Raw genomic sequence first — 21,663 nt, forward strand, 5'->3', positions numbered from 1 at the left:
TATGAAACTACACAGCTATTGGAAGAAAGCATGGGTGACCTCCCCTCTAACTTCAATGTAAGGAAAGGTTTTTCTATGACTCAAAACCCAAAGGCAATAATAAAAGAATAAATTGATGATGTAAAACAAATGTATGCAAAAAATGCTATAAACAAAATCAAAACACAACTCACAAGCTAGGAGAAAATATTTGCAACATACATCACAGATAAAAAAGGGTAATATTTCCTAATACATAAAGAACTCTTAAAAATTGAGGGACAAATCCAATAGAAAAATGGAAAAGAAACATGAACAGACAATACATAAGACATAAATATATATATATATATATGTTTAAACATGAAAAAATTTAAACTAACTTGTAAATAGACCACTTAAAGAGACTATCGACAAATCTGGGACAATCTGAGCAACAAAATAATTATAACAATGGATTACAACTCATAGAATAAAAAAATATACACAAGCCTATACTGATAAAAATAAGAAATTAAATAAATAGGATGAAAGAATAATGGGAGGACAGAGAAAGCTTTTCTTTAGAGTAGAATTCCAATTAATAAACGTAGAAGTAAAGATGAAAAGATAAAACCACTATTTGACAAATAGCATGGTAATATTTGTTGCTGACAAGAAAATATTATGAGAAGCAGGATACTTACAGAGTCTCAAAAAATCTCTCCACAAGACACTCTTTTTCATTACAGAGAAAAAGAGTCTGAAGCTTGGACGTCGGGTCGGGGCATTCAGTACCAACGCGCAGACGGTCACAGCTCGCCCCGCCCGCGTTGCTAGGCTGGTTTTCCACAAAGCCTCGCAGGGGCGGGGCCTCGTGACATCACAGAGACGCTCCGCCCCCTTACGTCGCGCGCTAGGGAAGCCAGAAGGTTTCTGGCGGCGCCGACGCCATTTTGTCGGAGCCTGCGACCGAGTGGGAGTGGAGTGGAGCGGCCGTTGTTGCCGACTCTTTCCTCCCCCACGACGGTCCAGTCAGCGGGTTGATTAGGCCATCGGCCCTCAAGCCGAGACTTGCCTCTTATTTAGTTCTGGGGAGCGCCTGGCCGACATGAGTGATGTAGAGGAGAACAACTTCGAGGGCACGGTGAGTACAAAGCCGCGGGAGCCGTCTTCGGCGGCGGCCCGATGCTCGGGGTTTCACGGGGACGAGCGCGGTCGGGCGGGGTTGCGGGGAGTACTGAGGGGGCCCGCGGGGAGCAGCCTCTGGAGCCATCGCGGTCGCTTCCTCACATCCCAAGATGGCTTCTGGGTTCCACTCTTGCCCCAAACACCACGGATAACCCCCTCTTCCCCCCTTTTCGGAGACTGACGATAGCTGGACTCCTGGGTCCGATTTCCCCCCGCAGTGTGCCCTCCCTTCTCCCCACCCCGAGGCTTCCTTATCTCTGTTGAGAGGTGTGGGTCCCCGTCGCGGTGGGGCGGGAGGGGACGGCAGGGAGTTCCCCTCCGGTCGGATAGTGGTAGGTGTTTCCTGCGGTGGCGTTTCTGGCGACCCCGAGCATCGTAGAGGGTCTCGGGGTCGAAAGTGCGCGGGGCTGTTGTCCGGGCGGGAAGAAGCTGGCGTGGGACTAGCTGGGGCCTGTGTCTCCTTGGCTCTCTATTGCAGTGAGCGGCCGCGTCTCTGTTGGAACCGGCGGCGTTGCGTCTATAAAGGCGAAAGCCTTGAGGTTGAAGGTGGGACGAGCCTAATGAAGTGGTTAGTCAACGACCGCACCGACCCTTAAGCGTTCTTAAGACGAGAGCTGTGAGGGGAAAACTACGCAAGGAGCCCTTTTCCCTTAATGTCCCTTCTGCTTTCCTTTCACTTCAAAATGAATGTGGAAATGCTATAACGCCTTATTTTTCTAATTCCTTGATACTGGGTTTTTTTTATTCTCTATATCTCAACTTATAATGCTTTTCTTCCTGTGACCTTTCATCTAAAAGCTGACCACTCCTTTGCAGGTTTTTACGGTAAAAAAAAAAAGAGAGAGAGAATCTTCTGTCTTAATCTTACATAACTGAGCAAAGTTCATGGCTCAATATTTTTACAATAGTCAATTTATATATATAGTTCTCTAAACTCAAAGTGTTACCTGGAAACTAAAGGCCCTCTCCCGTTTCTCTCCTCAACCCATCCCCCAGCAAAGAGGGCTCGAAGTTTTTCATTATTTGGGGTCGTTGAATTTAAACATCACAAAGATAATGTTATCCTCGACTTAAGTATACTAGAATGTTTAGCAATGACTGAGTTATATTTTCGAAGTTACCTTCATAGTGGAAATTGGTGAAAGTGAGTTAGTGTAAAACTGGAAAGAAAACACTCCCCAGGCAACATGTTCCGGCTCTTGTGTTGGTATTCTAGTCACTAGAGGAAACGCATTAAAAACACTTAAGGTGTGTGCTGGATGGAAAGAATTTTGTCTTTTTTTAGAAGCGTCTTGAACCAGACAGTTAAATCTGGAGGTCGCTTTAGGCTTTTGTTCTTTTTGAGGAAAGAAATTTAAATAGATTAGAAACAAAAAAGCTACCTCTAATGTCTTTAAGATTGGACTTCTCTAATAAAATCTGGAGCATAGATGTAAATGAATAGTTGAACCTCCTCATGTTTTAGGATGAGGTATTAATTGTCCCAAGAAAACTTAAAATCATGTACTATTTGATGGTAGGTAGTTGTAAGCTGCTGCTTGTTTTGAAAATGTTAGGCAGTTATGGGAAGAAAATTTTGCTGTCTATTAATCTTCAGTTAATTTTAGTACAATTTTGGGGGGTTAGTGTTTGGTTTGAGGGGATGAAGAGGACTACTTGTGGGACCTTGTTTTCTTTTAAGGTCATTTTTTTTATTTAGTCATCAAGTCGAGGAATAGAGCAAGTTATAGATAATTTTTGCCATACCCAACTAAGAAAGTAAATATATGTAAGGTTTCTACCCAGTTTTAAGCTAAAATGCATGAAGGCATTAATAATTTATTTTAATAGAAAAAAAGGTTTTTATCTTCCACGCACTTGTAAAGTGTTGTGATCATTGAAAATGTTTTCACGTGTGATACCCAAGTGTGTTTTATTGTGAACTCAGATTGAATAATGAATACATTCACCTGTTATTTTTTTCTTTTGGTAGGTAGAGGTGATTGTCTTTATTCATAATTGGTTAAAGAAGTAGAATGCTGGAAACTTCTGAGGGTATACTTAGTACTTTCCCTTTGGGGGGGGTTCTCTTAAAGCAATTTCATATTCACCAATGTGGTTTTTAAACTGCAGTGATTCTTTTATCTGCTAACCACAAACCAGCAGTTTTAAAATGTTTTATAGAATACAATTGTGTTATCTTTGTATCTAAATGTAATAGCCTTTTAGAGAGGCTTGAAAAAGGAATTTCAAATGATTTTCTCGAGGTATTTTTAAGTGGCTGTTATACTTCAAACTTTTTGACAAACAGATTAGAGAAAACATTGATAGGTCGATACTCAGATTTGCAAATTCAGGTTTGCTTTATTTATATTTATTTATCTATAGGATAAACAGAACACATTAACTCCATCTTATTGATAAGATATTTTAAATTAGAGGATAACTTTCTGAAGACTGCAGAACATTAAAGAAACAGGATGAATACTAATACTTTCATAGCATTTTATGATCTCCTAATTGACATATTTTCTAATTTACTGCTTACAATAATCTTGCGAGGGCTGGAGTATTCTTACCATTAAAAAAATTAAAAACTAAGGCCCAGAAGACCATGTAGCCAGGAATCTGAGATTTACAGGTCCCAGTCCATTGCTCATTGCATACATAAACTATGCTGTGTATATTTTGATTACTTTTTTAAAAAGAGCACACTGCACTTCAGTGTCTCAGAGCCATTAATAGAACTTGCTAAAAACAGCTACAGGAGCTTGATTTTCCATTATAGATTATCTCGCATTTTAAAGAACTATACTGAAAGAACTTTAGGAAGAAAAAGTAATTGGCTGAATTTTGTTATAAATAACCCTAACAGTCAACCAACCAAAGTCCCTTCTGTCTGAAGTAAAACTATTGAGCATCTGCTGCCTTTTTGGTAAATGCCAGGTGTTCTTGAAGGAAAGAGAACTTGAAGTTTGTTTTAAGATGACTGCTTAAATCTGGGTAAAAGTAAGTATGTAATCTAGTGCTATGTGATAGAATTAATAAGGAATTCAGAAAATGAAGCTGAGCAGTTGTGAGGTAGGGGAAGGAGAAAGCTTACCTACTCTGTAAAACTTACACAGGAACCTATGCTTAGGGAAATGAATATTGATTGTAAGGGTGTGACAATGAGGAGGTTGCTAGAATTAAGAGACATACTAGGTTTGACTAAATATGTAGTCAGATAATGGAGGGTTTTGAATTCTAGATTTAGGAATTTAGACTTAATCCAGTATGCAGTAAGGAGCTGTCTATGGAGTCTTAATTCTGGAAGTGGCATAATGAAAGGAATTTTAGTAAAGAACAGAGACTGGTACAGGAAGAGCAGCAGGGCACACTTGAAATATTTAAGGAAGGAGTTTATGAAAAATCTAGTCTAAACTGGACAGCAGTGGGATGTAAAGAATAAGTGAGAGATTTTCAGAGGATCCAGGAGAATAGTGCTGCCATTAAAATAAGTAGGTCCATTGAAGCAGTTGTCTTCGGACACATATGTCAAGTTAACAGAATGTTAAGTGATAATGTCTTTTGGAGCTGGAAGTAAGGTTGGCACTTGAGCTATGACTTTGCATGTCATCTTCATAGAAATAATGAATTGTTTGCTGCGTACAACTTTGACTAAAACTAGAATTTCAACCTCAAAATTTTAGTGTCCTTGACAAAAATTAAGTGGAATGAAAATTAAGATTTTCTTACTGTGTTACTTATTCTCCTTCTATCTCTGTTTTTTTGTTTTTGAATAAAGCTTAGAAAAACGTTGATTCCTTTTTTTCTTTTGCAATGGCCCAGTGTTTTAAATAGAGGTTAGTGATCCTTTATCGTGTAGGAGTGTACCATATAATTTGACAATTGTATGTGCTTTGTAGTATAATTGAAAAAGAAAGATACTAATTCTTGCCTCTTTTTTGGAGCTTGTTCTGGCTTCTTTAGTATCTAGAATATTTTAAAGAGACTTCTGGTGTTCCTTTTAGTATGTGATGGATAAGAAAAGTGTAGAGCAGAACGCAGATTCATCTGTACCAATTTGGAATTTAAATTTGTGTATGTTAAGGTATTTTGTTGAAGAATAGCAGAAATGGGGAAGGGTTTTTTTCTTCTTTGAAACATTTGTAATAATAGGAGTGATGACTACCATTAAAAACTCAGCTTGGTGAGTGGCTCTTTTAAAAACAAAAACAAACACCCTCATCCCTCTTTTTTTTTTTAATACAAATTAAATTGAATGCCTAGTTTACAGATAAGAATGTCAGCACTTTAGCTTTAAAAAAAAACTTCAACTTCAGTTTAATATTATATATCTCATCACATCAATCTGTGAGGAAAGGGTAAGGCTTCCTTTCTTTTAGTAGGAGTAGTATTAAACTTGGGACAGTCTTACTCGTCTTGGGTTTAATTTATTTTCCTAAAGTTAAGTACTATGATGTATCAAATTTTAAAAATGCTTTTTTATTCCCCCATCATTTAAGCAGGGAATTTGTAAGCTTAAGGAAACATTTTAACACTCAAATTTTATATTTGAGGTTCTTTCACTGAAGGGTGCAAATGGGGTCTTTAAAAAGAGCAGTGCAACTAAGAGTACCCACAGTATATAGCTGTAGTTTTGTAGATTTGTCATAGAGACTTCTTATGATTTGTACCATTCCTAAAATGAGAATAAGGAGTCTTGGGATCTGAAGGAATATCAAGGGATTTAAATATTTAGGAATGGGAGTCATAAAAAAATTGTTCGGTTATTTACTTATAGTTTGCTATGTAGTATAACTAATTATGAAATGGCCATGAATAATCAGCATGTTTCCTAGAACTTGTGAACAGTGTGAAAAACCTCTTTGATAGCATGAGTGGGTGCTTGGGCATCAAGAAACTAACCCTGGGACCTTCATTAAAGGACATATGGAGGATATAGCTCAGTGGTAGAGTGTGTGCTTAGCATGGATGAGGTCCTGGGTTCAATCCCCAGTACCACCACTTAAAGATAAATAAACACACAAATAAATAAATTACTTCCCACCCCTACAAAAAAATTTTTTTTGAAAAATATATCCACAAACTGAGTGAGTTAATACTGATTATTTGTTTACATCCCCTGATAGATTTAGCAGGAGAGAAGTGAAGGTGAGAAAATGCTAACCTCCAGATCAGATGGGGAAAAGAATCAGCAAACACTGTTTAAAAAAAAAAAAGTTGAGGAGGGAATAATGGATGGAAACATGATTTCCCATCCCTCCTTTAAGTTACTGCCATACATAGTTGTGTATAACCCTTACTGCCTCATGATTTTCACCAAAGGTGTGAGTGACTGGGCCTGACCAATCTGAGGTGGAAGAGTTCAGATTTTTTTCCTTGAAACTAAGACCCTATAATCATACTTATTCAAGATTTGTAAATACTCTGTGACATTAGAAGATGAGAATGTAAGTAGAGAATTCTGTAACAGGTTCTTAGTTGTTTGATTTTAGTTACTATTTCTTAGCTTTTAATATAGCTAAACCGCTTTAGTCCATTTACACTTGTTTTCCATGCCTTTAAAATTGCCACTTATGTACTAGCTTTTTGGACATTACAAATTGATCGTGGCATATAACCTGACCAGTTTGTGAGTCACATTTAAAATTTGTACAAAAGATTTGTAAATTTTACAGGTAATTTCACAGTAGTGGCATAAATTTAAATTTGATTATATGTGTGCCAATTCTAGATACTTTACACAGCCCCAAAATCATTTCAAACTTTAGAGAATATGAATACATGCACAAGTTAGAATACTTGAGCCTTTGCAGATACAAAGACATCATAAGTCTAAGAGACTGTAAAAGAAGCAGCCTATCCTACTTGAAAGGAAGGAGGCAGAACTGCTCTTTTTGTAGACTGAAATGAAAGAATTAACACAAGAAGGTTTCCCACAAAACCTAAAAAATGAAGTTCTTACTACAATAGATAATATACATTATTTGGGTAATTTAAGTACCCATACCTCCCCTCACCCGCCCATACAGTTTACCTAAATGCACTAGTGTGTTTCTTTGGAAATAGATCTTCAGCTAAAGTAATGGGGAAATGTATTTTGAGAAGATTTGTTTTAAAAGCTTAGACTATATTCATCCAGACTTGAATTTGTGTAAACTTGGCACTATTACTTGGCATCAAATTTGCCTTGCCATAATATTAGAATGGGTTATATATACAGTATAGCATTTATATTCGTTTAATGGGCTTTAAGTACTAAGCATACATATGGTTGGAATTTTTTTTCCATCTATAATATGACACTAGCTGTATTAAAAGACACTGCAGTTGTTTGCTGTAGGAATTGTTCATGTTTTGCAACAACATGTGCATCTGTTTAATAGCCCTTTTTCCTGATAAAAGGAATAGTACATGGTTATTGTGATTATCTACAGTGTGTAAAGTACAACTGTAGTTTTAACACAGAAATTATAGTTCTTAGACTTTCTTGTATTGGGTATGCTATAGTACTCGTGGTTAGCACCTTCCTCTTTATTTTTGGCTGTGTCCTTCAGCTGCCACCAAAAGCATCTTGATAAATAGTTCAAAAAACAGGCAGACACTATTTAAGCAAGTTGTACTGTGAGAACTTTCTGTCCGGCTCCTGGTTTATAGTAGGAAAAGTAGACTGGAAGCCTATTTAAGATATATTTCTGTTAAAATTTGTTGTATGATTTGATTGAGTCATTAATTTGCCTATTTCCACTAGGCACTATGTTTTCAATGTTTGATGGATCTGGATGCAGGTTTCTGAGGAATGTGCAGAATTTCTTGACTGGATAGCTTTAAGTGCAGGTTAAGTGTAGGACAGATGCCACCCTTTCTCAATATTTATTTTTCTGTTTGCGATTTCAATTCCTTTTCCAAATTCTGAGTAGTTTTATGAATTGTTTTGGAAAAAGTTTAACTTATCATTTCATAATGAAGACAAGTCAAAGGTAGAAAAGGATAATCAAGCATTTGTCCATATAGGGCTTATTGTAGCCTGGTTTCTATTGCAGTTTCGTGAAATGGCATTTATTTGTTACCACTTTTTGAGAATATTATTTTAAAATGGTAAATATTAATATGACTTCTGTTTGAAAACTAAACTACCAATTCTTATGACAGGCTTTTTTTGATATAGTAAAAATAATTATGAAAAATTGAAAGTTTTATGCTTTGTATTTATTCTTTAGGTTTAGTTTACTGATGGTTATTGATTTACCTTTTTAGATAGATAAGTCTCTGAATTATTTTTGAAGGGTAAAATGATATTGACATCTTTATAAGTTAAAGGGAGCTGAGTACTGTTTTCTTAACCTTGAACAATTCCGTGAAGAAATCTATACAGATTGAGGTTTTCCTGGTATAAAAATTGAAGGGTAGGCAACAAAGGGGGTTAGATATTTGTGACACCTTGGATAATAAAAAGCAAGCCTTCTTTTAAAATACACTGGTATCTTTTGAAAAGATACTGTTATATCTTAATGCTTTCTGTTAACAAACTAAAAGGAAATTGCATGTTTTCCAGTGGGTTGCTATGTTAGAAATGGAATTTAAAATTTAAATTTTAAGTTGTTAGTGAGTTACCTTGTTTACATTAATTCTTAGAAAATGGTAATTTTTAGCACTATTGAATAATTTTCTGTTTTTATGAGGGAAGACTTTAATATGTAAAATTATGATTTCTATTCTAGTGGCATTAAAGATTGTACACAGTATCAGTACAAAGCTTCCTGATATGTATGTATAGCAAAGGCTGTGGTGATGTTGGTAGATTTATATCTGGTGATGTTTTATAGGAGGGAAAGATACTTTTACCAGCCTATGAGACTTCAATTACAAGCAAATTAGCCATACTTTTTTTGTTTGTTTTTTGTTTTTTAGTTCTGAATATGCTGCTTTTACAGTTTCAGTGAATGAAAAAGCCTAAATTGCTGTGCCTGCTCCAGGCATCTGTCCAGGAATTTAGAGTATCTGAGATGTGAAAGACTTATTGTAGGTAAATAAATGGGAAAAGTTGATATTGAACAGAAAGGCAGCTATATATTTCAGTTTTGTTTTTATCTGAAAAAAATAAATGGGCCTAGTAGCATAGTATAGTTCTTGGTAAATAAGTCTTTTGACATTAAACTTGAAGGAAAAATTTTAAGGAAATTGCATGATAGTCTTAATGGCATAAATGAAAAATGAAATTGGGATAATTATTTACATTAATTAAGGATTAAGTGGACAGAGAAACCAAACTGTCCATCCTACTTTGGTCATAAGTGATTCATGTAACTGTCAAATTTTTTTAAAAAGGCTTTTAACCCATTTTAAATTATTTCATTTGCGAAGTTTTGATTTATATTCAACTTTTTCAGAAGTCAGTCAATTTTCTGTTAAAGGATATAATCACTGAAGGGAGTACAAGTATGCATAACTGCATAAAATATGCACAAACTATGAACAAAAGAGGTGGGATCAAAAATAAAGATCATGATATTAATCTTACAATGAACATTATACTTTGTGGATAAAATTAAGTTTTTAGTTTTTCTTTATTTCTATTAATTTTTAAATGGAAGTACTGGAGATTGAACCCCAAACCTCTTGCATACTAAGCATGCAGTCTACCACTGAGCTACACCCCCACCCCCAAAATAGAATTTGTTTTAATGGCTCAGTTGCAAAAACATATGTACTACTAGGAATTTACAAGCCAAGGGGGAAATTTTAAGAATGCCATGCTTTCTTTTCCCTTTCGTTTTTTTAGTATGCTTATTTTACTTCAGGTGGTATCTTTCTGGTTAAGTCAGAGTGAGCAAAGATTGTGCTCAAACAAAATTGGGAGATGTTAGTAATTTCACTAATTTTCATTTACTTCTTTGAACCTCATGTGTCCTATAATGTGTGAGTTTAGATAGGTGTGTACAAATATTTCAGCCTATGATGCTTTGCTTTAACTATATCTTGATATCTTACCGTGGCTCAGTGAAAGCTTTTTTTAAGATCCCTAAGAGTCTTCAGGTTATAAATTAGTGTAACTTAAGACATAGGTTGGGGGGGGGGAGGGTTGCAGTTAATGTTAGAGTTATGCTTGAATTAAGTATTTATATTTAAATTGTTCACATTTTAGGAACTAGGATGAAATATGAAAGGGGAGGAGGGTGAAGAGTATGGTAAAAACATTTAGAGAAATTCAGTAAATTCTCTTTAATTGTTAGAAACTAGACTTTTGAACAATTTTAAAGATTATAAAATTGTTTTTTTTTAAATAAACTAGTTATTTACACTTTACCTGCTGGCTTTTCCATTTGGTAGATAACATTCTGAACTCCAGCAGAGTTTTATAATCCCCACGTGCTTAAATATACTAAATGTTCTTTTTCCATTAAGGTTAATGTTCGTGAAGAAATTGAAGAGTTTTTTCCAAGAATGTGGAAGATAAATCAAGATAAAAGAAGGCTAATGAAAAGTATTAAAGATCAGAAAATTAAAATTGAATGGGGGAAAAAATTGAACAGAAGATTGGTCAGATAGAAGCACTTGAATATTTTTTTAAGGCTATTTTGAATTGTTTGAATTGGGGAAGAATACACGAAGTATGAAAAATGAAAAACTCAATGAAGAATGAAGAGAAGTAGAAAGCAAGAGTGAAGTAGAATTAAAAGAATCTGGAAGAATGAATGGGTCCTAGGTTAAGTAAATGTATGGTTTATGTTCCAGTGTCTGTATGATCAAGTTGTAGATGAATTTGCATGATTACTTAGTTAATAGAGAATTGGTGATCTGGTTCAAGTAGGGAATTATTGAGGACAGTTAGCAGTATTAACAGTGGGTTATTAATGAGCTGAAATTTTTTCTGGAGGGTGTTGCCTAACCATTTGTTTTTCAGGAGCAATCAATATAAATAATTACCATACTTTAAATGTTAGGTGTTAGGCATCTATGTGACCAGTGCCATTTGTAATACTGTCTTCTTTGTTAGGAGTCTCGCTCTCAGTCAAAATCTCCAACGGGAACTCCTGCTCGTGTAAAATCGGAGAGCAGGTCAGGATCTCGTAGTCCATCAAGGGTTTCCAAACACTCTGAATCCCATTCTCGATCAAGATCAAAATCCAGGTAAGTGTACTTAAAATAATATATGTGTTTTTAAAATGCTTTCCTGGGATTTTTCAGGGCAAAGTCATTTTTTCCAATCCCTCATTTTGATTGCATTTTGTATAGAAATTTCACCAAAGACACAAAATCATGAAGTAGCCTTTTTTTAAAAAAAAAAAACAAACTATAGAGTTTAGAAATTGATAGGCTATAAAGATAAGTTAGAATTATATCTTAGCCAATTAATCTATCTGATACTAGCTATTAATACAAATTAAGTTTGTTGATTGATTTAAATGTGCTTTGCATTTGAGGATTAAGGTTTGGTTTTATTTCAGCAGTATTTGCACAACAAAACAGTAATTTCCTCTGTTGGAGAGTTAATGTACAATTTAGTGCAGAGAAGGTTGATGTATGTATTTTGTACTGGTTATCAGAATGATTTGAGAAACTTTTTGAAGATTCACATTTCAGCTACATCCTTTACTTGAAGATTCTGACTCAGTAGGTTTTGGGTAGAATTTTGGTTAAATGTAATTGAGGGGTGATGGTTCCCAGGGTGATTTGGAGGCTTTAACACTACCATTTCCACTGACAAAAACTCCAGTAAACCATTACAAGGTTTACTGTATCAGATGTCCCAGATGTACTGGTGTGGGTGGAAAAAGATTGAAAAACAACCTGGATAGTTATTTTGATGAGTCATTGTAATTTTTTGATTATAGAAATAATTTATGTCTTTGAGTACAGTGTTCTAGCAAGGGGGCATGAGACAGAAGAATTAAAAGATTACTTTTCTTGAGGTCCTCAGATATATCTTTTTCTCTGTTGTATCTAGCCTAGTACTTGATTTACTAACCACTCTACATATTTAATTAAACCCACATGTGCAGAATAGCACTGGATAGAATTCAGGTATAGGAACAGAAATTAGCATATTTTCATTTTAGGACTCTGGCACTTGCGGTCCTCAGTCTAGAATTCTCTTCCCTCAAATATTCTCATACTACTTGATTCAGTTCTCTGCTCATGTGTCACTGGAGAACATTAAATACCATGCACACTTCTTATTCCCTCACTCTTAATTTTTTTAATAAGATTTGTCACTATCTGATTTAGAGAAAAGGTAAGCACTCCTTAAAGGTTTTAGATTAACATTACCTTTTATTACTACAGTCCTCTTTCAGTATCAGTTGGGGGAGGATTGGTTCCAGGATTTCCTACAGATACTTAATTCTTGGTTGCTAAAGTCCCTCATATAAAATGGCATGGTACAGTTAGGTTTTGGCACCTAGGGCCAACTGCATTTAAAAGTAACTCTTTATATTTTAAGTGACAGGTTTTCTTATTAGTGTTTTTTATTTTTTTAATTGAAGGTGTAAAGTAGTGCTAAGGAAAATGGGAAATATTCTGTTTGGTACTCTTACACACACACAAGTTGTGTTCTTGTACCACCACCCCCATCCCTCCAAATGATTAATTTCTTTTAGATAGTAGACCACTAGTATTGTTTTCATTCCCACTTGGAATTGTTTGCCTCCTTTCAATAAATCTGTAGTCTTAGCTTGATGCACAAGATTTTACACAGTGCTGTCTCAGTCCTTTCTTCATTTTCATTTTTATTATTTCCTTTATAAGTATCCTAATAACTAGCAGATTACACTCTTTTGCAATTCTCCAGTCACATCTCCATGTCTTCTTGCCAAGGAACCTTTGCTCTTAGTATTCCTAGAACACTTTTCACCTGTCTGCTGGTAAAATCTTATTGAGTCTCCCAGATTTATTTAAAGTTTCTTGCTCTTTGCATTTGTAGCATTTATTGAATGCCGTATAGAAGTTATTTTGTCTGACTGTCATTGCTACTCGTCTGGGTGTTTAAGGTTAGATCATATGAATAGTATAAAGAAATTGTTGCACAAATAGGCAAAGTAAAAGGACTGAGAGCAATAGGAAATAAACAGATGAACTAGGGAATCAGTAGTGGGGAGATGGGTGAGATGCTACAGAAAGCTTGAAGAAATGAAGTCTGTTAGACAAGACTATTAGATTAGGTGGGCATTTTAGGTTTTGATGAATTTAGCAGGTGCTAGATTACAGCAAGCTAAAGAAGGACTGGAAAAGAAATGATACATAACAGTGGAGAGAATATAAGATTACAGTAAAAATGTAGGAAACGATTTTATTGTGATGGTATTGGTAGTTGGTGGTTTATTTTGTGTTGGTTTTGTGGTGAAACTATAAAACACTTATAATCTTAACCACTTTTAAGTGTATGGCTTGGTGGTCTTAAATGCATTCATACTGTTGTGCAGCCAGCACAACCATTCATCTCCTTAAGTCTTTGTGTTATAAAACCTAAAACTCTACCCATTAAACAATGACTCTCATTCTCCCCTTCTCCCAGCCCTTGACAACCACCATCTTACTTTGTCTCTTTGATTTTGACTACTCTTAAGTACCTCATCTAAGTAGAATTATACAGTATTTGTCTTTTTGTGACTAGCTTACTTCACTTAGTATAATGTCCTCAAGGTTCATCCATGTTGTAGAATATTAATTTCCTTTCTAGTGCTACTTGATTTTTTTTCTTTTTGAAGAAGACAGGGCCTTAACATGTTTGTAAGGAAAGGTGAGGAGTGACTTTGGAAGGGATAGGCTAGGGAGGAGATGTAGTGATTAAGAGTACAAGAGGAAGAATACTTTTTCCTCAGAAAGAAGAAAAGAGCTGAGAATAAGCAGGAATATACCTATAGGCCTTTGGCATTGTCAGAGGTTTACAAATAGCCAAAGTAAAAACAGTGAGTCACAAAGTAGTAGTCAGTAAAAATTATTGTGCACACCACCACCAAAAAGACAGTTTGCAAACCAGAAGCACTCAAATCAGGTATGGGATGAGGCTCAGTGATATGCTGTTACAAAGCAGCTCATGTAGTGAGAAGGCAGTGTCTTCACAGTAATTGGTGATTAAGCTAAATTAATAATTAAACTGGTTTTGTCTGCTCAGGGAACTTGCAACTGGTGGTTGTTTGCTTTTGATTTTAACAACATTAGTCATTTTGTTCCAGGATTTTTACCTAAATTTATTTCTTTCGAAGGTCAAGGTCAAGGAGGCATTCTCATAGACGTTACACTCGATCCAGATCCCATTCTCACTCTCATAGGAGACGATCTCGAAGTAGGTCATATACACCAGAATACCGGCGTCGAAGGAGCCGAAGTCATTCTCCAATGTCTAACCGGAGAAGACATACAGGCAGCAGGGTATGTGGTTTTTAAAAGTTAATGAAAGCTTAGTCTTTCCTGTGTGTTTAATCACAGCATAATATCTTGCTTTTATGACAACTAGACCACTATTTAAGAGTGGTACTCCAGAAACATCCTTGATTATATGATTATTGTTTATACACATTTATGTATATTTTCTTTTCTTGACTTTTGAGTTGGTAAATGAAATTTGGGAAGAAATGATTTGTTATGAGAATTAAAATGAAAGCTGAATTGAAAATATAGACATTAAAAATTTTACTTTCGGCGTTGGAGGTCAGTTTGTAGCACAGAAATACCAAAAGCTCAGTAGTAATAACAATAGCTAACACTTACATTGAGCACTTTGCAAAGTTCCTCAATGCATTTAATACTCTTAACCTCTCTGTCAGGCAAGTTAACATATTATAGATAAGGAATTTGAGTCCTGATACATGACATTGAGGTTGGTTTGTTTTTAACTGTAGTGGAGTCTATAATGATATTTGAAGTCTGCACATTAACTTTTCAAGGCTGGGTTGTGGGAACATTGAAGGAATATCTTTGCTGAAGAATGAAAATGGAGGAGAGTCTTACCAGCAATTGTAGATAAAGTCAGGTTAAGTACAATTCTATAAGGGATGGAAAACATTTGGATAAAAGTAGAAATGCAGCATTAAACTAAGGATAAATTCTTAGGATACTTTCTGAAAAACAATGTATTCTTTGTGTATTGGGTAAGCTGTTGTTAGCAAAGTATTTAATTTTTGTTTTAATTTGAAGCTTAAAATCAGCATGTTCATTCAACAGGCGAATCCAGATCCCAACACTTGTCTAGGAGTGTTTGGCCTCAGTTTGTACACAACAGAGAGAGATCTTCGTGAAGTATTTTCTCGATATGGACCGTTGAGTGGTGTCAACGTGGTTTATGATCAGCGAACTGGACGATCACGAGGATTTGCTTTTGTTTACTTCGAAAGAATAGATGACTCAAAGGAGGTGATTTTGTTTTTATAATTTGTCTTTTTGAAAATTTTCTGAATGTGCATGATTATAATACTGAGTTACTATTAAAAGTTGAATAATAGCCTCCCAGTTCCATAAACATTATGTCCTCTTTCATTCTCTGACATGATTTAAATTCTGCCTGTCAGTGTTAATTAAAATTGGAATGGCCATTTCCACTTTCCAGCTAATGCTTTTTGGTATGGGCATATCTTGATTGAAATCTGGCCTTATAAAGTGATATTATGTGTTTTTAATGGAAAAAGTGAAGTGTATAAAGTGTTCTCTTTTGAATAAGCCTTATTCATGCTCCAAACAGATGATTAACTTTTTTAAAGAATTAATGTGTTATTTAGGTTTAATCTGTTTAATTTTGTAAGTGTCTAATTAGCTCCTCGTGAATACAGAGTTCTTGTTTTTCTATTCTCTTAATGTTCATCTGTCATTCTAATCTATAAATGAAAAATAATACATGGAAAGAATTGGTACTTTTAAGAGGAGATACTGGGGATTGAACCCAGGGCGTCATGCATGCTAAGCATGCGCTCTACCACATAGCTATACCGTCCTCCTGTTTAGTGACATTCTTAATTTGCCTAACAGAATGATCAGTGTTGGTGATTTGAAATAGTGCCAGGAATCATTATTGCTCTTTGCATGAACAGTGTTTGATTATAATATAAGCAGTCATAATAAAAGTGTATCTTTCAAAAATAATAGAGCTATTGGCATCTTGGTGGATAGAGGCCAGGGATGATATTAAACATCCTGCAATGCACAAGATAAACCACCCATGACACGGGATTAGCAATCCCAAAATGTCAGTAGTGCTGTGAGTTGAAAAACCCTGATTAAGTCTAACAAAATAATTCTGCAAGTTGAAGCATTTATGTAACAGACATTCTAATAGGCACTCCAGTGGGGATTTTTTTTGTATTTGTTTTGTTTTTCACTATTACATATTTGTGATTTGTTTATTCCTGTTCTCAGTTAAGGGATAAAGGTATAAATTTAGAAATACGAGGACATCTGACCTGAAATGAAAGTTGCAAACAGTATCACAGTTTAAAAATGTTTAATATGAAACTCATTTATCCTGTCTTTTGACAACTCCCCCACTCCTGGCCGTAGATTTATTTCTGGGTAAAATAAAATGAAAATGGTGACTTTACTTAATTTCAAAGAATTTTTTTAATGTGTTAAAGTGGTTGAATTATTACTGCGTTTATTTGTATTAGTACCAAAGGGCAAAGTGATAGGGAATGTGAGTACAGATATAAAAACAGGAGCACTTGTTGGCAGATTTAGAAGTTCCTTTGTATTTGGAGTTCACTAGGTGGCAGTGTTTTACTTAAGGAATGGCTTGACTTGTTTGGCCTTGTCAGCTGAGTTGCAGTTTCTGCTTTGAATTGCCCAGACTGAAGCTAGTTACTGCAGTCTTAAAATTATGCGGGCTTCTCTGAGTTGTGTGGTTCCTTCTCTATGGCGGTAGCTTCCCCAGCCTTTCTGCAAAGGCTTGCTTAAGTGTCCATATGTATATTAGAAAACCTAACACTATTGACATAAATATAGCAGCGATTAATATGTAAAATCTTAGCCCTATTGCTTGAGAAAGAAGTGTTCAGAGAATTTTAATTTTTGAAATCCCAAATGGGTAAATGTAAAGTTTGTTGCAGTTTTAGTAGTTTCTCCTTGGTGAATTATGCATGACTTTCTGTGTCTATACTCCTTTATAGGCTATGGAAAGGGCAAATGGAATGGAGCTGGATGGTAGAAGAATTCGTGTGGATTATTCTATCACCAAGAGAGCGCACACACCTACACCAGGCATATACATGGGCAGACCAACTCAGTAAGATTTCAAGTTTCCTAAGCTAAATTTTAAAAGGCAGAAATCCACCAGAAATGTGTATGAAATTTTGATTAATCGAAAGACAAAATTTTTTTCCCTGTAATTAGAATTGAGTTACTTGAGTATATATTTTTTTTAATCCTTTTGTGGGGGGAGTGCCTTCTCTGAGTCACAAACTATTTCTTTTACTTTTTATATATATTTGAGCAGGGAGACAAATCTATCTGAGTGCATTTCTGGCTCTTCTGCTTTCTTTTCTATGTGACCTTGTAAGCGTCTGTGCTTAGAGAAGGGTTTTACTGATACTAATGTTTTTTAAAAAGCCAATTTTCACTTTGTGTGGAACATAAATAGGTACTAAAGGGTTTTTTTTTTTAATACCAAAGATAGTATTTTTTAAGAGTGAAAGAAGGAATATAGGCTTTCATTTAATGTGTGAAGCCTCTTGGGAAAACGTAGGATTTGACAAGGAGAGCTTACCGAAAACTAAAGTAAAAATGTTGCTATGAATAGGAGTTGGGAAAACAGCAGGAGAAAGGGCTTAGAGTTTAAATTCATTGCAAAAGGTTTGAACACCAGACCTTGAAATTGTTTTAGTGCCGGACCTCTGTGTAAGGTAGGTAATTCTCTTTAGTGTTCAGGGTTACTGGTTACTTTTTAATTCTTGATGTTTATTTTATAATTAGTCATAAGGACATACATCTTAGGAGCATGGTGCTTCATTTCACCTTATTGAAAAGGTCTTGCTGATTTGGGTGGTGCATTAACAGAAGAGGATTTTATAGTCTGGAAAGTATCTAAGTACCAGTTTGTATTAAATGACATTAGAAGGTAATCACTCATGTTGGTATATAATTTCCACATTTTTCTGTAGTAGTGGTGGTGGTGGCGGTGGAGGCGGCGGTGGAGGTGGAGGAGGTGGCAGACGTCGGGATTCTTACTATGATAGAGGATATGATCGTGGGTATGACAGATATGAAGACTATGATTACCGGTACAGGTAATGTTTTAACTTGTGATTTCTATACTAAATTAGATGATAGCAGTAGTAGTTGGCACTTTTAATTTGTCTAATTTATGTTAATAAAAATACTTAAAATAGATTGTATATGATGCTTTTCTGAGAAAGTGGAAAAAATGATTTTCTCAAAACAGAACAGGTTAATTTTTTGTCTTTGCCAATACTGTTGTAGTATCATTGGCACATAGAAAACTTCATAGTGATCATCTTGGGTCTATTTATTATTTTGAATGACAGGGAATTTTTTATCTGCCTTGGCATAGTGATTATGTGGTATGCTGAGTAGTCTTTTATTTTCCTACAGAAGAAGATCACCTTCTCCTTATTATAGTCGATACAGATCACGATCAAGATCTCGTTCCTACAGCCCAAGTATGTATACTTTTGCTTTTGTAGCATTAAGAAGCTCATTTCTAATGAATGGTTTATTGAGAAAATTAGGGTATAGGTGACTGTTAATAGTTTTAGAAAATATTAGGCAAGTCAAACTATAATTGTCATTTGACTTAATTTTTTTTAACTCTTTTTCAGGACGCTATTAATAAACAATGATTGCAGTTGAGGACATCTTTTTCTCTTTATTTTCTTTTTTCCTCTTTCTCCTTTTTTGTTTAATTCTGGATTTCTCCAAGCTTCTGATCCTTCCTAGTCTTTAAAAAGAATCCTTAAGAAAAAACTTTTGGTTTATTTAGCATCTATACTTTGTCAATTGTATTGCTGTTTTCCACCCCTTTTATTGTATTCTTAAAGATGTAATTTTTGTCATTTTGAGTAGTTAAACATCTGGAGTAAAAAAAAAGAACCCTCAGTGTTACGCTTTTTGTAAATGATTTTTCTTTACTTTTACAGAAAACTAACTCCTGGCTAATCAAATGAGGAAAGAAATGATCTTTTTAAACCTTTTGTGTTAGATATTGTATTAGAGAGATGCATTTACTACAAACTCCTTTTTAAACTTTCTTTTGGGGAAGTTAGTAATACAGAGTAGTTCAGTCATGTCAAGTTTGTCTGGGGTGGCATGGAGCAGTCAAATAGTTGATTGTAGAAAGTTTGAAGCTATAGAAGAAAATACTTGATCATTTCTTTTGAAGAACGGAATTTTTGAACCCTAAAAATTAAGTCATTTTTTAGAGATGAAAAGCTTGTGGACTCCTAAAAAACATGTTGTATTTAAAATACATTTGTTAAAACTTATAAACGTAAAGTGTGATTTTTGTGTTGAATTTATTGACATTTAATTATTAGTGGAGGACAAGCCCTTATTTATTATTTAGAGCAGTTATATACTTTGCTGTTAGAAATTTTGGTTTTGGGACAATGGTTAAGCAGGCTATTATATAGAGTCCTTAGAAGATAGTGTGGGGGAAAGTAGTCTCCTTTCAAATAAAAATGAATTTCTTTGAAAATGGGACTGTCTCTTTATTGTTGTACAATGGGAAAATGTAACTGGATTGATTTGAAAACCAGTCCTTCCTTTTTCCTAACATTTTTGCTTACACCTGCATATATAATCAGTCTTGAAAAACCCTTTTCTTCCCTCCCTTTTTTCATTGACCAACCTGTAAATACTGAGAATATTCTGTACCAAACCTCATGCTAAGAAAAGTAAATAATATGGTTTATTTTTTCAAGAAGTTTCTGTGCTTGTAGGAAACACACACACTTAAGCAGCTGTAATGTGAGAGGAGGCTGTTTTAACAAAGAGGTGGTTGATTTTTGAGGTGACCTCAAAAATAAAAAGGTATAGGAGCCTGAGTCTCCTTTGTTTTCTCCCTCAAAGCAATGGGAATAAAATTAGATAATTATGATCTTTGTATTAGATGAATGGAATGTATGCAGTTGGAAGTGCTTCAGACATCTTTATTAAAAAGGTAACTTTTAAAAATATCTTAAAATTTTTTTTTTGCCAATAAGGGATATCCAGAGAACAAAACAATCTCTTGTTGGTCCCTAGAGAGTTTTTGTTCGTTAAGCCAGGTTATTAAAGACTAGGAATCACTGCCTTAAAAAGAACATTAATTTGTTCACTATAGTAATACTTCAAAGATTTAAGCTGTGTATCATCAACAAAAGTAACAACATTAGCCACAATCTGGAAGAGAATTAATAACCATGTGAAGAGACAGTGAACATAATTAAAAATATGTAGATAGTACATATGTGTTAATGGACAGAAAACAGCAGAGGAGAAAACAAGAGTGAGAGGGACTGAAGTTTAAATAGGGCAGTCCTTGAAGGCTTTCCTGAGAAGGTGAAACAATAGTAAAATCTGAAGGTGTGGAGGGAAGGGAGCCTTGTAGATACCTGGGGAAAGTATGTTAGAGAGTACAGTGAATGTAATGGCCTTAAGGCGGCAACATACCTGGAATTTTGAAGAAGGTTAGAGAGGACAAAGATAATAACCAAGGGCTGGGCCCTCCCTGCTGGGGAGAAGGGATTTACTTACAGTATTAAAAATCTTAAGTTGTTGTTTTTTTGTTTTTTTGTTTTTTTGATGGAGGTACTGGGGATTGAACTCAGGACCTCGTGCATGCTAAGCACTTGCTGTACCGCTGAGCTATTACACCCTCCCCCCCTTAATTAAGACAGTTTTTTCCAACTCACTGAAGGGTAGAAATAATGTTGGTGTTAAGGGGTTGGAGGAGTTTTTTGGTTCTAACTCCTTACAACAGTGATTTCTGCTTAATCTTATTTGGGTCATGGAGCCTTTAAAAATTTTGGAAAAAGAAATTTGCACTCTGTCTTCCTAGGAAAAGTGCACTTACGAAAAACAACTGTTTACTTTTAGAATATACACCAGCTTTCTAATAGTGGATAGTTACTTTGTGAAGTGATTGTCGGGAGAAAGGAATTAAGAGGGATTTGCAGAAAACCAGTAGAACATAGAAATTCAGGGACATTATACATATACCTCTCTTAAGGTAAAATCTCCTGTCATATAGAAATTCCTCCTGGATTCAAGAAAAATAGTTCTTTTTTTTTTGGAATATTCAGAACATTTGAATTTCATAGCACCTTGAGAACTATGAAGCACACGTATTTATTATTTCACTATGGTAATTAAAAGCCTATTATTTGTAATATAAAGAAAGTTTTATATGTTAAAAATATGTCTACCCCTGATATCAGACTTAATGCTTTGGCTGTATGGATTTTCTTTTTCCCACTCAGATAAATTTGAAATTAAGTGGATTTAATGGTCAAAATCAGTGCATTTTTGTATTACATGAATGACACTTTAAAAGGTGAGAAGTATACTATCAATAAGGAATGATGAATATAGAAAACAAGAAAGATC

At 35.0% G+C, this 21,663-nt stretch overlaps 2 protein-coding genes across 16 annotated transcripts in view; one reads left to right on the forward strand and one right to left on the reverse strand.

Annotated features, from left to right (window-relative positions):
• The window catches only part of CCDC126 (coiled-coil domain containing 126), a 56,217-nt gene extending 55,448 nt beyond the window's left edge, over positions 1 to 769 (reverse strand). For 3 of the 4 annotated variants that reach the window (XR_012074410.1, XM_072964837.1, XM_072964840.1), the window contains exon 1: positions 666 to 769. The gene's annotated coding sequence lies outside the window, so the exon portion shown is untranslated. The remainder of the gene's footprint in view (positions 1 to 665) is intronic. The other variant, XM_072964839.1, reaches the window with a different exon arrangement.
• A 124-nt stretch (positions 770 to 893) lies between these two features.
• Positions 894 to 19,179, forward strand: TRA2A (transformer 2 alpha homolog). Of its 12 annotated transcripts, none has more exons than XM_072964848.1 (10): positions 894 to 1,105; positions 9,046 to 9,160; positions 10,540 to 10,851; positions 11,132 to 11,265; positions 14,340 to 14,505; positions 15,298 to 15,486; positions 17,229 to 17,344; positions 18,219 to 18,344; positions 18,670 to 18,737; positions 18,897 to 19,179. In XM_072964848.1, exons 5-10 carry the CDS (start codon positions 14,473 to 14,475, stop codon positions 18,905 to 18,907), a joined length of 543 nt encoding a protein of 180 aa, XP_072820949.1. In that variant the 5' UTR covers positions 894 to 1,105; positions 9,046 to 9,160; positions 10,540 to 10,851; positions 11,132 to 11,265; positions 14,340 to 14,472; the 3' UTR covers positions 18,908 to 19,179. The 12 variants fall into 12 exon arrangements, with proteins under 12 accessions (XP_072820949.1, XP_072820950.1, XP_072820951.1 ...); XM_072964849.1 differs by having other exon boundaries at positions 10,540 to 10,840; XM_072964850.1 differs by having other exon boundaries at positions 10,540 to 10,618.
• The last annotated feature ends 2,484 nt before the right edge of the window (positions 19,180 to 21,663 follow it).

The sequence above is a fragment of the Vicugna pacos genome, chromosome 7 (assembly GCF_048564905.1).
Source record: "Vicugna pacos chromosome 7, VicPac4, whole genome shotgun sequence".
NCBI classification, from domain to species: Eukaryota; Metazoa; Chordata; class Mammalia; order Artiodactyla; family Camelidae; genus Vicugna; species Vicugna pacos.